Below are 15,612 nucleotides of genomic sequence, written 5' to 3'. Positions count from 1 at the left end.
GCAGGCCCGCGCGCGGGGCTCGGGTCAGCAGCTGGGACGCCGACATGCACGCGCCACGCGGACGCGGCCTGCAAAGCCCAGGCGCCACCGGGCCCTTCCTGGCTCCGACGCCTCCCCTCCCAGCCCGGCTCCTGCCCGCTGGACGCACGGTCCTCGCCCGAGCGTGTCCTCCCAGAGCCTCCGACGCCCTCGTGTGCGAAACGAGTGCCCTGCACAAGCACGTCCTTTCGCCTCGTGGGCTTTCCCGTAAACGGCGTCCCGCGTTCCTGCGCCCGACGCGTCTGTCGTAGCTCACACGGGCCGCTCCTTTGTTTTCGTCGTGGTGAAACGTGTGCAGCGTGGCTCCGCGCACAGCTCGGCGCCTGTCCCTGGGGTGCTGTGAACCGTCTGCACCGTCAGGCTCCAGGACCATTCCCTCACCCCAGACAGTCACGGCCCGGGGAGCCGCGACTGCCCGCCCCCTCCCGCGTCCCGGAAGCTTCTGCGCTGCCCTCGCCACCAGTTTGCTTCCGCGGACGTCCACCGCCGCTGCCGGCCGGCGTCTGGTTAGTTTCACTCCAGGCGACGCCCTCTGGGCAGCCCCCGCTGCGGCGTGTCACCACTTCACTCAGGCAAGGTTGCATGGTGCGGGCAGAGCGCTGCGGTCGCAGACACTGGCCGCTGTGGATGGGGGGTCACGCCGGGCACCCCGGCCGCTGCTCCCTGTCCTCTCGGGTCTACCTGGCGGGTCGCCTGGCTGCGTGCGGCCCTGAGCTCAGGTCCCAGTGCGCCGTCCTCGTGCCGGCACCGGCTCCTGCGTGTTCTTCAGCGCAGGCATGGCTCCCGGGGCCCTGCCCGCTGGGGGGACTCTGGGGGGGGGGCTCCGGGGAGGTGTGCCCTTCAGGTCTTGTCGGGCTCTTAGGACCCGCCCCTCCCCCATCGTGGTGTGGGGTACTGGGCAGGTGTTGGGGTCCACGCCCCCGAGGGCGGGCTGCTCCTGGGCACCCGCTTGGCGAGTCCTTCCGGTCGGGCTGGGGGCATTTCTGGGAATGGGCTTTCTGCCCCCCTCCCCCGAGCAAACTAGGGAAGACGGGTGGCCGGGCTCGCCTCTGCAGGGAGCTGGCGAGGGGGCAGCCGCCCGGTCTCGGACCCCCGCCCCGGGGACAGGGAAGGGGCAGGGGTGCCAGGGCCCTGGCTGTGTTGCCGAGTGGGGGAGTTCCCCACGCTGGGCCTCCCCAGGGCCCCAGCTGCTGCGTGGGGTTCATCCCACGGCGCCGGGTGCAGCCCACGGGGCGCAACTCCCCGTGGTGGGCGCGGGATGGACCTGGCTCTCCTGGCGCAGTGGGGCTCTGGAAAGACGGGGGGAGGGGTCCACCCCGGGCACGGGGCTGGGCGGAAGGACCCCTGTGAGCCCTGGGCCTCGGCCCTGCTGCACCCCGACGACGGGCAGGTCCCGCTCCCGGGTGGGTTGGGTGTCCTGGAGGTGTCGGTGCCCCCCTCCCCTCACCCTGCACCGCCCGCCTGGACAGGCGGGCAGCGGGGGACCCGGAGCACAGCCTCGCACCGTCCCTGGGGCCCCGTGGGGCCGGGGGCCTGTGGGCGCTGGGGGCCTGGCCTGCGCGCCCCGGCGGGACGTGGCGCCTGTTTTCCCGCAGCTGAATCACAGCCACGCACTTGTCAGCGCCAAACCCGTTAAGTGCAAGCGCGATGCGCTCGGCGGAACCATGTAATTACCTGTGTTGGCAGGCGCCGGGCCGCGTGCTCCAGCGGGGACTAGGGGGTCCAGGACCAGGGAGGGGCCGGGACTAGGCGCAAGAGGGGTGCGCCGGGCGGTCCTGGCTCCGGGGGGGCCTGCTTGGGGCCCTGGCCCCCCAGAGTGAGTGCCTCCTCGGCGCTGGCCCAGAGCCCCCTTGTGAGCCCCTCCAGGCCCCGGAGGCCTCTGCGCCCCCCAGGCCCCCAGCCTACCCACCCACCCCTGCCCAGGGTCGTCCCCAGCGCCCCCTGGTGCTGAGCTGTGTCCAGCTCGTGCCAGGCTAGGAGACCCCTCAGACAGCCGGGTGTTGCCACGTGATGCTCTGGGGTGGGGTACGTCGGGTGGGGAGGGTCTGCCCCGCCGTGGGCCCCGGGCCCCCCAGTGTGGGGGTGTTTCCACTCGCCGCCTCCCCGAGGGCCCCCACCCGGCAGCTGGGGGCTTTGGGCGCCTCGGCCCGTCCCCCAGTTTCAGCGCGGCCGCAGGCGTCCAGCCCTGCTTCCGGCGAGCCCACCGGGGGTGGGGGCTGCGGGGGCGGGGGAGGCTCACCCTCGGGGCCGCATGTGGAGCCGGGGTGCCACCTGGTGGCCGGTTCTGGGCGGCGCGGGGTTTTCACCTGTGCCCAGCCCCAGGGGGCCGGCCCTCGTCCCTGGGGCCACTGACCCCACGGGGCGGCCAGGGAGGGCCCCGGCGCTCAGGCCACATGCGTGGATACAAACGTGCGCCCTTGCATGGATGGCGCACGTCGGGCTTCCCTCCTGGTGCCAGTTTGAGGCTGTTACGTTGGAGCCTCTTCCTCCACCCCTTCTCCAGTGGCCCGGGGCCTGGCCCACCCCCAGGGCAGGGTCCCCGAAGCCCCTGTGCCAGAGCTGGATGTGGGGGCGTCCAGGCGGGCACTCAGGACCAGAGGGGGCAGGGGAGGACCCTGGCCGGGGACCTCCGCTGGCCTCCAGCCCACCATCTACACTTCCTTTCCGTACCTCAGTTTATCCCTCTATGCCGGGGGCTACAGGGGGTGTCCAGAATCCCATGGTTAGGGGCGCCCGCCCGTCGTCCTGACCCTGGCCTCGGTTTCCTTGTCTGTGCTGGGGCCAGAGCCCCCCCACCAGGCCAGGTTTGGGGAGGTCTCCCAGTGGCCAGCGCCCGGGGGGCTGTTCTCCCCGCAGAGCAGGGCGGCAGGGCCTGCGCCCACCAGCTGCCGGGAGGGGCTGCGCCCTGGGGCCGGGCCCGGCTCTCCGGGGCGGGGCGGGGCGGGCATGGCGGGCGCGCACCCCTCCCGCCGCCTCCTTAACTCGCGCACGTGGTTCGAGCACGTGAGCATGCTGGTCATTCTGCTCAACTGCGTCACCCTGGGCATGTTCCGGCCCTGCGAGGACGTCGAGTGCCGCTCGGAGCGCTGCCGCATCCTCGAGGTGGGCGGCCGGGGGTGCGGGGCGGGCGGGCCGGCGCGCAGGGCTCCCCCGCTCAGGCGCGCGCCCCGCAGGCCTTCGACGACTTCATCTTCGCCTTCTTCGCGGTGGAGATGGTCATCAAGATGGTGGCCCTGGGGCTCTTCGGGCAGAAGTGCTACCTCGGCGACACGTGGAACCGCCTGGATTTCTTCATCGTCACGGCGGGGTACGCGTCCCCACGCCGAGGCAGGGCTCCTCGGGGAGCGCGGGCGGCGGGGAGGAGGGAGACCCTGCCTGTGCGCCCCTAGCCCCGCGGGCGTGCCGCCCCGGCCTGGCCCACCTGGCCAGAGCCAGGCTTGGGGGGCGGAGACGGTGAGGCCGGGGGGTGGCCAGGGCGCGCAGGGTCCTGGATGGCCGGTCGGCGCCCCCGGTGGGTGCCCGGGTCCCCCGCAGTGGCTCACGGTGACCGGCCCGGCTGTGGGTACCGCCCCCCGCTGCCCTGCCGTGGAGGGAGGAGCCGGGCCCCCCGGGGCCCCTGCCCAGCAAAACGGACCCCGCTGAGCTGGCGGTGGGTGCTGGGCCCATGAGGGGGCCTGGCTCGGGGCGGGGCATCGGGGCGCCCCTGAGTCCCCTGCCCCCCCAGCATGATGGAGTACTCCCTGGACGGGCACAACGTGAGCCTCTCGGCCATCCGCACCGTGCGCGTGCTGCGGCCCCTCCGCGCCATCAACCGCGTGCCCAGTAAGTGCCCGCCCCCGAGTCCCCGGGTCAGGAGGTGGCCGGGTGGCGTCCTGGCCCCTGCCTGGAACCCAGTGTCTGGGGTGGGGGGAGGCAGACCCCCAGGCACGTGCTGTGGGCCCGAGGCTGCTTCCTGGCCGGGGAGACAGAGGTCCTGAGTGCGTCGGGCCAAGCCGGGCAGTGTGGGGTCCTGCCTGCCCGGCCTGCCCCCCAGGGGTGGGGTTCCGTTAGAACCTCGGGCTCCTCGTTTGCTTCCAGCGGGGAGAGGTGGAATCTGGGGCGATCCCGAGGGGCTGGTCCCGGTGGCTTCCTTGTCTCCCATGCCAGCGAGGCCCTGGGCTGGGGCTGCCCCTCTGTGGGTGTGCGCTTTGCTCTCTGAACCCCTCCCCCTCCCAGGGGTAGCAGGCCCGGGCGCCCCTTCCAGCTAGGAAGCGGCAGGAAGAGCCTGGCACCCCCGCGGGGCGGGCCTGGCCCTGCCTCTGCCCCCACCCTTCCTGCCGGGTGGGGCTGAGCTGGGCGCCGCCCTCCGCCCCAGGCATGCGCATCCTGGTCACGCTGCTGCTGGACACGCTGCCCATGCTGGGCAACGTCCTGCTGCTCTGCTTCTTCGTCTTCTTCATCTTCGGCATCGTCGGCGTCCAGCTCTGGGCGGGCCTGCTGCGCAACCGCTGCTTCCTGGATGGCGCCTTGGCCAGGTGTGGCCCCGCCCGCCGCGAGGCCTCCCCACCTGTGTGGCCCCGCCCACCACCGCGAGGCCCCGCCCGCTGCCAGGCCCCACCCACTGCGAGGCCCCACCATGCGGCCCTGCCCACCCATGAGGCCTTGCCAACCTTGAGGCCCCGCCCACTATGAGGCCTCCATGCCATGCGGCCTATGAGGCCTCACTATGTGTGGCCCCGCCTACTGCCAGGCCCCACCCACCACGAGGCCCCGCCATGTGGCCCTGCCCACCCATGAGGCCTTGCCAACCTTGAGGCCACACCCACCACCCATGAGGCCCCGCCCACCACTGAGGCCCCGCCCGCTGCCAGGCCCCACCTGCAACGAGGCTCCATCATGCAGCCCTGCCCACCCATGAGGCCTTGCCAACCTTGAGGCCCCGCCCACCACCTGCGAGGGCCCGCCTGCTGTGAGGTCCCGCCCACCATGAGGCCCCACCATGCAGCTCTGTCCACCCATGAGGCTTCCCTACCCCATGGCCCCACCCACCGTCAGCAAGGCCCCGCCCACCATGAGGCCCCGCCCATGGCTCCTCACCTGCTGGTTCCGCCCCCAAGGCTCCTCCCCACAGCCCCTGCCCCTCCCCTCGGCTGCCCCGCCCTTGGAGGGGAGCCCTCTGGGTCCCTGTGCCCGCCTCCTCCCGTTTGTTGTTCTGTTTCTCTGGCCTCACCGTTCAGGGCTGCCCTGGCCCTGGCTGGCTCTGCTCACCCTTTCTCAGGGCCTGAGCTCTCAGGGTGACCGCTTAGGGGAGGTGGGGATGGTCCTGAGCCCCCCCAAGGACTTCCTTGGTACAGCAGGTGTGTCCACCCACCCCGGAAGCCCCTTCTTGCCCCGGGCTTCCCGCCAGCTGAGGACGTGTGGGCAGGGAGGTCCCAGGCCAGCGCGGCCAAGCGCTGGGGCGTCTTGGTGGAGGCGGGCAGCACCCCTCGTGGGGCGGTCCCTGTGTCGGGAGTGAGGTGCTCGGGGCAGCCGGGCTTGTCCCCAGGGCCCTGCTCACAGACAGCGGCCCCCACACGAGCTGGTCAGAGGCACTCCCCCAGCCGGGTCTGTGCCCCGACCATCCCTTGTCTGTCTGTTCCCTGAACATCCTGAGCGCCCCACCGTCCCTGACCGCCCCTGGGGTCCTGCCGCCCCTCTCCGTCCCCTGACCGCCCTCGGCCCCGCCCGCAGGAACAGCAACCTGAGCTTCCTGCAGCCGTACTACCAGACGGAGGAGGGCGAGGAGAGCCCCTTCATCTGCTCCTCGCACCGCGACAACGGCATGCAGCGCTGCTCGCACATCCCCAGCCGCCGCGAGCTGCGCGTCGAGTGCACGCTGGGCTGGGAGGCCTACGGGCAGGCGGGGGGCGCCGGCCGCAACGCCTGCATCAACTGGAACCAGTACTACAACGTGTGCCGCTCGGGCGAGTACAACCCGCACAACGGCGCCATCAACTTCGACAACATCGGCTATGCCTGGATCGCCATCTTCCAGGTGGGGTGCCCGTCGGAGCCCGGGCACTCGCGGGGGGTGGGGGGGACGCCGGCCGGCCCGGAGCCTGGGCGCTCACGGCGGGAGGCCCGCCGGGGTCTCAGCTGCAGTCCCCCGTCCTGCCCCCAGGTGATCACGCTGGAAGGCTGGGTGGACATCATGTACTACGTCATGGACGCCCACTCCTTCTACAACTTCATCTACTTCATCCTGCTCATCATCGTGAGAGCGATGGGCGCGGGAGCCAGTGGGTGGGGCCCGGGAGGCCTGGGGGGGCCGCGGCCGGCCAGGGGCCGCTGACACGACCGCCCCGCAGGTGGGCTCCTTCTTCATGATCAACCTGTGCCTGGTGGTGATCGCCACGCAGTTCTCGGAGACGAAGCAGCGGGAGAGCCGGCTGATGCGCGAGCAGCGGGCGCGCTGCCTCTCCAACGACAGCACCCTGGCCAGCTTCTCGGAGCCGGGCAGCTGCTACGAGGAGCTGCTCAAGTACGCCGGCCACGTCTTCCGCAAGCTCAAGCGGCGCACCCTGCGCCTCTACGCCCGCTGGCAGGGCCGGGGGCGCAAGAAGGCGGACCCTGACGGCGCCCTGCACGGCCAGGGCCCCGGGCGCCGGGCGCGCTCCGTGCACCACCTGGTCTACCACCACCACCACCACCACCACCACTACCACTTCGGCAGTGGCGGCCCGCGCCGGCCTGAGCTGAGGGCCGGGGACGCCAGGCTGGTGCGCGCCGGCACCCCACTCCCGCCACCCTCGCCCGGCCCTGCGCCGCCCGACGCCGAGTCCGTGCACAGTGTCTACCACGCTGACTGCCACGTGGAGGGGCCGCAGGGGCGGGCGCGGGCCGCCGCAACCGCCGGCCTCAAGCTGGCCGCGGGCCTGGGCGCCATGAACTACCCTACCATCCTGCCCTCGGCGGCGGGCGGCGGCGGCGGCCCTGGGGCCAAGGGAACGCGCGGCGGGCGGCCGCCGGGCCTGCGGGGCCCCGACCCCTACGAGAAGATCCAGCACCTGGTCGGGGAGCACGGTGAGTGGACCAGGGCCCGGCTGGGGAGCACGGCGCACGCACGCACTTGCGCCCCACAGAGAGGGAGACCACGGCGGGGTGGGACTCCTGGGAAGTGGTCCTGGGCCCCACGGGTCTTCACGAGCCCCGGTTCTCCCCTTTTGGGAAACGGGATTCCAGGGTGTGCGGCCCCACCCCAGAATCCTTTTCCCAGCCAGCTGGGCGCAGACGCCCTCCCCTGCCCACAGCCCCTTCCCGTGCCTTCAGGCCTTCGCCTGCCAGCGTGCCCAGGAGAAGGGAGCCGGCCAGGGGCCGGGCAGCCTCAGGGCAGACAGAAGCGCAAGCCCCTCCCCATCCCATAGCCCCTCCCCACATTCAGGCCCCGCCCCATCTCATAGCCCTTCCCCGTGTGCAGGCCCCTCCTCGTTCCATAGCCCCTCCCAGTGTGCAGGCCCCACCCTCATTCCATAGCTCTTGTGTGCAGGCCCCGCTCCTTGCTCTGTAGCCCCTCCCCATGTGCAGGCCCTGCCCTTCACCCCATAGCCCCTCCCAATGTGCAGGCTCTGACCTTTATCCCATAGCCCCTCCCCATGTGCAGGCCCTGCCCTTCACCCCATAGCCCCTCCCAATGTGCAGGCCCTGCCCTTCACCCCATAGCCCCTCCCAGTGTGCAGGCTCTGACCCTTATCCCATAGTCCCTCCCCGTGTGCAGGCCTCTGCCCCCATTCCATAGCTCCTGTGTGCAGGCCCCTCCCCATATGCAGGCCCCGCCCCTCACCCCATAGCCCCTCCCAGTGTACATGCCCCACCCCTCATCCTTTAGCCCCTCCCCATGTGCAGGCCCTATTCCTCTCCATAGCCCCTCCCCAAGTGCAGGCCCCGCCCCTTGTCTCATAGCTCCTCCATCCCATACCCCCTCCCAGTGTGCATGCCCTGCCCCTTATCCCATAGTGTCTCCGTGTGCAGATCCCACCCCTTGTCCCATAGCCCCTCCCCATGTGCAGGCCCCTCCCCTCCCCCTGTAGCCCCTCCCCCTGTGCAGGCCCCACCCCTCACTCCATAGCTCCTCCCCAGTGTGCATGCCCCGCCCCTTATCCTTTAGCCCCTCCCCATGTGCAGGCCCTATTCCTCTCCCCATAGCCCCTCCCCCTGCAGGCCCCCGCCCCTCACCCATAGCCCCTCCCCATTGTGCAGGCCCCTCCCTTGTCTCATAGCCCCTCCATCCCATAGCCCCTCCCAGTGTGCAGGCCCCACCCCTCGTCCTTTAGCCCCTCCCAGTGTGCAGGCCCTGCCCCTTATCCCAAACTACTCCTCTCGCCATAGCCCCTCCCCCTGTGCAGGCCCCACCTCTTGTCCCGTAGCCTCTCCCCTCAGCCTGGCTGGGTGTCCCTGCAGACTCTCATGACCTCCCACCCGGTTGGGCGGGGAGACCCTGGGACCCCTGGGAGGTGGGGTCCGTGCACCTGCTTGGCCCCTCCTGACCTCGGGGCAGAGGTGGGGACTGAGGCTGGGTGGGCGTGCCCACACGGGGGCCAGAGCACGCCTCGCTGGTGTGCGCCCTCCCCATGGGCACCCAGCTGCCTGCCAGGCCGGGCCGCGCCGCAAGTGTTAACGCCGGGAGCCCCAGACCCCATGGCAGTGACCCCGAGGCTGGCTGTCCCTGAGGCTCGGGGGGCCTGAGCGAGGCCCGCGCCAAGCTGACCTCAGAGGCCCGTGGGCAGCGTTGGTGCAGGTGTGGCGTTTAGTAAACGGCGTGGTCCCGCGCGGGCTCAGGAAGGGTCCGCGGCACGGAGGGCCTTCAGCACCCAGCTCGCGCTTACACCTGTTCTGCGGCAGGCAGCCGCTGTTTGGAGGGGCCGAGTTGAAGGGAACAGGAAAAGGGGTCGCTAGAGCAGCCTCAGCCCCCCAGGACCAGGGCACAGGCGGCCCCTTAGCGTCCTGGCTGTTTCACCTCTCACCGTGGCGGCAGGAAGGTGGAGCTCCTGCGGCTGGCGCAGCTCTCAAGAGCGCCTCTGCTCGCTGAGCGGCCCCCGCCCCACGGCCCTTGGGAGTGGGCTCCGGGGCCCTGCACGCCCGGGGCGCCACCGCATCCAGCCCGCGGCTCCCCAGCTAGAGGACCGTCGGCTGGCGTGAACGCGTCCTCAGGCCGGGCAGGCCCGGGCGCGGGTGCGGGCAGGGCCGTGCTCCTGCCCCCTGCATCCAGCGCCAGCGGGCCTTGGGGTCCTGGGCTGGCGGCCACTCCCTGCTGGCTCCCCTCTGCCCTCGTGTGGTCGTCCCCCGTGGGTCCTTACACGGCCCCTTGTCACGGCGTCCGGGCGGTGCAGCCTTGGCACGCCCTCACCCTAGCTAACCCCGCCTGCGGGAGCCCCTCCCCAGAGCGGTCATGTCCAGTCCGCAGACCCGGGCGGGCCCTGACACCGCCCTCCCCGCAGGCCTGGGCGGGGCCCCCGGCCGGCTGTCGGGCCTGAGTGTGCCCTGCGCACTGCCCAGCCCCCCGGCGGGCACGCTGGGCTGCGAGCTGAAGAGCTGCCCGTTCTGCGCCGGCGGCCCGGGGGAGGCGGCCCCGGAGCCCAGCGACTCGGAGAGCGGCGGCTCGGACGGCAGCGGCGTCTACGAGTTCACGCATGATGCGCGGCGCCGCGACTGCCGGGACCCCACGCAGACGCCCGTGGGGGACGTGCCGGGCCAGGGCGCACCGGGGGCACCCGCGCACCCAGGCCGCCTGCGGGCCGCGGCGGGCGCCAAGCTGCGCCGCATCGTGGACAGCAAGTACTTCAACCGCGGCATCATGGCGGCCATCCTGGTGAACACGCTGAGCATGGGCGTCGAGTACCACGAGCAGGTGGGCGGCGGCGGCGAGACCTCGGGGAGCCCGGCCGGGTGGGAGCCCCTCGCGTGGGCTTGCACCTCCGGCGGGGCCCGGGGGGTCCGGGGACATGGGGCTGGAGGCGGGGAGCGGCCTGGGCTGGGGCCACCCCGGGACCTGGATGAAACGGGTGCTCGCGGCCCCTCCTCGGGCGGGGGTCTCACCAGGTGGGGACACGGGCGCAGCACTTCCTGCCTGGAGGTTCTCCCGGGGGGGGGAGGTGGCCGGAGTGGGCCCCCCAGGTGAGCCCCGACATGGCCGTCCCTGCCCCAGCTCTGATCCCCCCGCCGTCACGCAGACCCCCAGCTATGCCCCTGTGGCACCCCTTGGTGGGAGGAAGAGGCTGGCGGTGCGGGGCCGCTGCACGGCCCCCTCAGTCGCCCCCAGCACGGGGCCAGCAGGGTGAGAGTGAGCCCAAGTGCGCGGCTCGCTGAGGACCCCCGAGCTGCTTTCCCGCCCCCACCCTCGGGCTTTTCGGGTCCGTGGGCTCCTTGGGTTCAACTCGGGGGGACGCAGGAAGTTCCAGCCTGTTTCCCTTCAGCAGGCCCCAGGCTGGGCTGGTCACAGGGGAGGGCGAGACTGAAACCCGGGGAGAGCAAAGGGCTACGGAAGTACGGTCTCGGGTGAATGAGAGCTTTTGTGCACACGCACATAGGTGTGTGCAGACAACAAGCAGGCGTGCAAATGCACACGCACATATGTGTAACACACAGGCAACTGCAGGCGTGCACACACATGTACATGCAGACATGTACGTAGGTTACACGTGGACGACCTGCAGATACACAGACGTGCACGCGCAGACATGCTTGTAACAGGCAGACACATGCAGGTGTGTGCATGGGTGCACACAGACCCGCGGGAAGCCAGCAGCTCGGGGTCCCTCCTGTCCCTGCGGCCGGTTTCCCTTGCCATGTCGCTGCGCGTCCGTGCTCATCGCCCTCGACTCAGTGTTTGGGGCAACAGCCTCTGCCTCCCCCCCAGCACCCCCATTTTGCAGAAGAAGAAACTGAGTCCCGGGGGGGGCAGAGGGTCTGGCCAGGGTCAGGTCGGCCCAAGGGGTGTGGCGGGGCAGGCAGGTGGACGGGCAGCTCCCGGGGGCCTGCGCTCGGGGAGCCCGCGGCGGCCCCGGGACCGAGGGGCAGTGGGGTCAGGCGGGCGCCAAGGCTGGGCGGGGGTCGAGCGCGAGCCCCACGGCCCCCGGAGCGCGGCCCTGAGCGCCCGCCGCCGCCGCAGCCCGACGAGCTGACCAACGCGCTGGAGATCAGCAACGTCGTGTTCACCAGCTTGTTCGCGCTGGAGATGGCGCTGAAGCTGCTGGCCTGCGGGCCGCTCGGCTACATCCGCAACCCCTACAACATCTTCGACGGCGTCATCGTGGTCATCAGGTGTGGCCGCGGGCGGGGCCGCCCCGGAGGAGGAAGAGGTGGGCGGGAGGGGCCCGGCGGCCCAGGCAATGGTCCCGGGCGGAGGGCCCCTGCCTTGGGGCCCACGTCCCGCCGCGGGCACCGGCTGGCGCCCCCAGGCTGGCTGCGTCTCGGCGGGAGGGCGTCCTGGCTGCGCACGCCTGCCGCCGGGGGCAGCTGCTGCAGCGAGATCACGGCCGGACGCGAGAATCTGGGCGCACTCCCCCCGAGTCTCCCCCAAGAGGGGGCAGCGCCCCCGGGAGTCGAGTGGGGAGGGGGCTGGGTGAGGACAGGCAGTCCTGGCACAGGGGGGAGGGTCCCCGATTGAGAAGCCCCCTGACCTGGCAGGAGCCTCGGGAGGGCCGGGCCCCCACTGGGGGTGGTGGCCGACGAGGCAGCTCCCGGGCGCCTGGACGCAGCCGGACTTGCTCCTGGGCCAAGGAGGGTGCCAGGCTGGGGCCGGGCGCTGGGACCGGGCCAGGGGGCAGGGGGCCAGGGGGCCAGGCCAGGACCCTGAGCCCGGCTTGCGCTCCACCGCAGCGTCTGGGAGATCGTGGGGCAGGCGGACGGCGGGCTCTCGGTGCTGCGCACGTTCCGGCTGCTGCGCGTGCTCAAGCTGGTGCGCTTCCTGCCCGCGCTGCGCCGCCAGCTCGTCGTGCTGGTGAAGACCATGGACAATGTGGCCACCTTCTGCATGCTGCTCATGCTCTTCATCTTCATCTTCAGGTGGGCGCGCCTGCGCCTGGGGGGGCACTCCTGCAGGTGCAGCACCAGCGGAAGCACAGCCACCTGCCCGCCGTGCCGCTCGCCCAGCACTCATTGAGCTTTTGCTCTATACGGGGCTGGCGCTGGGTCGGGTGGGACCAGCCGCGGGTGCGCGTTCTGCCGCTGCTCACCAGGCGCCCGGCTGTAGGGTGGACGGGGAGGCACGAGCCGGCCACAGGGCTCAGGCCGCCAGAGGGGGCGAGACGCGAGGATCCCTGGGGCCAGGCCCACCGCGTGGTGGAGAGGATGCCCACCCCCCCCCTCCTCCCCCTTCCCTCTCGCCCGCCGCCCCGGTCCCCCGCTCACGCCCACCCCCGCGCCCCTCTCGCCCTCCCCGCCCAGTCCCCCGCTCACGCCCGCCCCGCGCCCCTCTCGCCCTCCCCACCCAGTCCCCTGCTCACGCCCGCCCCGTGCCCCTCTCGCCCGCCGCCCGGTCCCTCGCTCACGCCCGCCCCGCGCCCCTCTCGCCCTCCCCACCCAGTCCCCTGCTCACGCCCGCCCCGCGCCCCTCTCGCCCGCCGCCCGGTCCCTCGCTCACGCCCGCCCCGCGCCCCTCTCGCCCTCCCCGCCCGGCCCCCCGCTCACGCCCGCCCCGCGCCCCTCTCGCCCTCCCCGCCCGGCCCCCCGCTCACGCCCGCCCCGCGCCCCTCTCGCCCTCCCCGCCTGGCCCCCCGCTCACGCCCGCCCCGCGCCCCTCTCGCCCTCCCCGCCCAGACCCCCGCTCACGCCCGCCCCGCGCCCCTCTCGCCCTCCCCGCCCGGCCCCCCCCCCCCCCCCCCCCGCTCACGCCCGCCCCGCGCCCCTCTCGCCCGCCGCCCAGTCCCTCGCTCACGCCCGCCCCGCGCCCCTCTCGCCCGCCGCCCGGTCCCTCGCTCACGCCCGCCCCGCGCCCCTCTCGCCCTCCCCACCCAGTCCCCTGCTCACGCCCGCCCCGCGCCCCTCTCGCCCGCCGCCCGGTCCCTCGCTCACGCCCGCCCCGCGCCCCTCTCGCCCTCCCCACCCAGTCCCCTGCTCACGCCCGCCCCGCGCCCCTCTCGCCCGCCGCCCGGTCCCTCGCTCACGCCCGCCCCGCGCCCCTCTCGCCCTCCCCGCCCAGTCCCCCGCTCACGCCCGCCCCGCGCCCCTCTCGCCCTCCCCGCCCGGCCCCCCGCTCACGCCCGCCCCGCGCCCCTCTCGCCCTCCCCGCCCGGCCCCCCGCTCACGCCCGCCCCGCGCCCCTCTCGCCCTCCCCGCCCAGACCCCCGCTCACGCCCGCCCCGCACCCCTCTCGCCCTCCCCACCCAGTCCCCCCGCTCACGCCCACCCCGCGCCCCTCTCGCCCTCCCCGCCCGGCCCCCCCCCCCCCCGCTCACGCCCGCCCCGCGCCCCTCTCGCCCTCCCCGCCCAGTCCCCCGCTCACGCCGGCCCCGCGCCCCTCTCGCCCTCCCCGCCCAGACCCCCGCTCACGCCCGCCCCGCGCCCCTCTCGCCCTCCCCACCCAGTCCCCTGCTCACGCCCACCCCGCGCCCTCTCGCCCTCCCCGCCCGGCCCCCCCCCCCCCCCCGCTCACGCCCGCCCCGCACCCCTCTCGCCCTCCCCACCCAGTCCCCCCGCTCACGCCCACCCCGCGCCCCTCTCGCCCTCCCCGCCCGGCCCCCCCCCCCGCTCACGCCCGCCCCGCGCCCCTCTCGCCCTCCCCGCCCAGTCCCCCGCTCACGCCGGCCCCGCGCCCCTCTCGCCCTCCCCGCCCAGACCCCCGCTCACGCCCGCCCCGCGCCCCTCTCGCCCTCCCCACCCAGTCCCCTGCTCACGCCCACCCCGCGCCCTCTCGCCCTCCCCGCCCGGCCCCCCCCCCCCCCCCCCCCGCTCACGCCCGCCCCGCGCCCCTCTCGCCCTCCCCACCCAGTCCCCTGCTCACGCCCACCCCGCGCCCTCTCGCCCTCCCCGCCCGGCCCCCCCCCCCCCCCTCGCTCACGCCCGCCCCGCGCCCCTCTCGCCCTCCCCGCACGCCCGCCCCGCGCCCCTCTCGCCCTCCCCGCCCGGACCCCCGCTCACGCCCGCCCCGCGCCCCTCTCGCCCGCGCTGCCCGGGCCCCCCCCCCCCCCCCCCGCTCACCCCCCCCCCCGCTCACCCCCGCCCCGCGCCCCTCTCGCCCTCCCCGCCCGGACCCCCGCTCACGCCCGCCCCGCGCCCCTCTCGCCCTCCCCGCCCGGACCCCCGCTCACACCCGCTCCTCTCGCCCACCCCGCCCGGACCCCCGCTCACGCCCGCCTCCCCCCAGCATCCTGGGCATGCACCTCTTCGGCTGCAAGTTCAGCCTGAAGACCGACACGGGGGACACGGTGCCCGACAGGAAGAACTTCGACTCCCTGCTGTGGGCCATCGTCACCGTGTTCCAGGTGACGCCCCGGGGGGAGGGGGCCTGGGGGGCGCGGCCCGGGCGCGGGGCAGGGGTGCGCGCGGTGGGGCCCCCGGCCAGCCCGGCGTCCCCGCAGATCCTCACGCAGGAGGACTGGAACGTCGTGCTCTACAACGGCATGGCCTCCACCTCGTCCTGGGCCGCCCTCTACTTCGTGGCCCTCATGACTTTCGGCAACTACGTGCTCTTCAACCTGCTCGTGGCCATCCTGGTGGAGGGCTTCCAGGCGGAGGTGAGGGGAGGGGGAGGGAGCGGGGAGGACAGGGAGGGGAGGGGAGGGGAGGGGGAGGACGGGGAGGGGGGAGTTCACAGGAGGGGCGGGGGAACAGGAGGGAGAGAGAAGGAGTGGGGGAGGGGCGGGGGCACGTCGGGCAGGCTCCCGGGGTCAGCCCACGTCCAGGAGGTGGGGTCCCCTGCCCAGGCAGAGCCCGTGGCCACGTCCCCCCCCGGCCGCAGCCCAAGGCCCCGGCGTCCCTTCTGCTCGGGCCAGGGCGACGCCAACAGGTCCGACACCGACGAGGACAAAGCGTCCACCCACTTTGAGGAGGAATTCGACAAGTTCAGAGACCTCCGAGCCGCAGGTGCGTGTGCGGGAGGGGCGGGGGGCGCGGCGGGACGCCCTGCTTGCTGCCCTCCAGGAGCCCACTCGCCCGTCCTGCCCCCCCCAGAGCTGAAGGTGTGCTCGCTGGCCCTGACCCCCAACGGGCACCTGGACGGCCGCGCCAGCCTGCCCCCGCCCCTCATCGTGCGCACGGCGGCCACGCCCATGGCCCACCCCCAAGGGGTCCCCGCACCCGGACGCGGCCCCCAGCCTCCAGGCCTCGCGGCGCGGCAGCAGCAGCTCCGGGGACCCTCAGCCGGGGGACCAGAGGTCTCTGGTAGGACCCCGACCCTGCCCTTGAGGCCTTCCCGGGAACGGGCTCCAAGACCCCGCCCCAGCAGGCCTCTCGGCAGGGCGGCCACGAGGGGTGGGTGGCGCGGCACACGCAGCTCGGGGAGGGGGCCCTGGGCTCCTGGGCATGGGAGGATGTAAGGGGAAGGACAGACCCTCACCGTCCACGGTGACGCCCGGGGGCGAGCACCTAGGGTGCTGCAGGGGTGTGTGGGCTCAGGCCGGC

The 15,612-nt window shown here is 73.8% G+C and overlaps 1 protein-coding gene across 1 annotated transcript in view; it reads left to right on the top strand.

The window, feature by feature from the left end:
• The window catches only part of CACNA1H (calcium voltage-gated channel subunit alpha1 H), a 41,566-nt gene that overhangs the window by 22,993 nt on the left and 2,961 nt on the right, over positions 1 to 15,612 (top strand). The window contains 15 exon segments of the mRNA XM_058286730.1: positions 3,030 to 3,141; positions 3,213 to 3,346; positions 3,764 to 3,861; positions 4,394 to 4,553; positions 5,749 to 6,052; positions 6,179 to 6,271; positions 6,366 to 7,080; positions 9,492 to 9,901; positions 11,162 to 11,313; positions 11,872 to 12,057; positions 14,357 to 14,474; positions 14,571 to 14,726; positions 14,985 to 15,075; positions 15,163 to 15,263; positions 15,265 to 15,372. Of these exon segments, the coding sequence (XP_058142713.1) occupies positions 3,030 to 3,141; positions 3,213 to 3,346; positions 3,764 to 3,861; positions 4,394 to 4,553; positions 5,749 to 6,052; positions 6,179 to 6,271; positions 6,366 to 7,080; positions 9,492 to 9,901; positions 11,162 to 11,313; positions 11,872 to 12,057; positions 14,357 to 14,474; positions 14,571 to 14,726; positions 14,985 to 15,075; positions 15,163 to 15,263; positions 15,265 to 15,372 (2,938 nt within the window).

Source organism: Dasypus novemcinctus, chromosome 23 (genome assembly GCF_030445035.2).
Source record: "Dasypus novemcinctus isolate mDasNov1 chromosome 23, mDasNov1.1.hap2, whole genome shotgun sequence".
Classification (NCBI taxonomy): Eukaryota; Metazoa; Chordata; class Mammalia; order Cingulata; family Dasypodidae; genus Dasypus; species Dasypus novemcinctus.
This window is presented reverse-complemented; position numbering and strand designations above follow the sequence as displayed.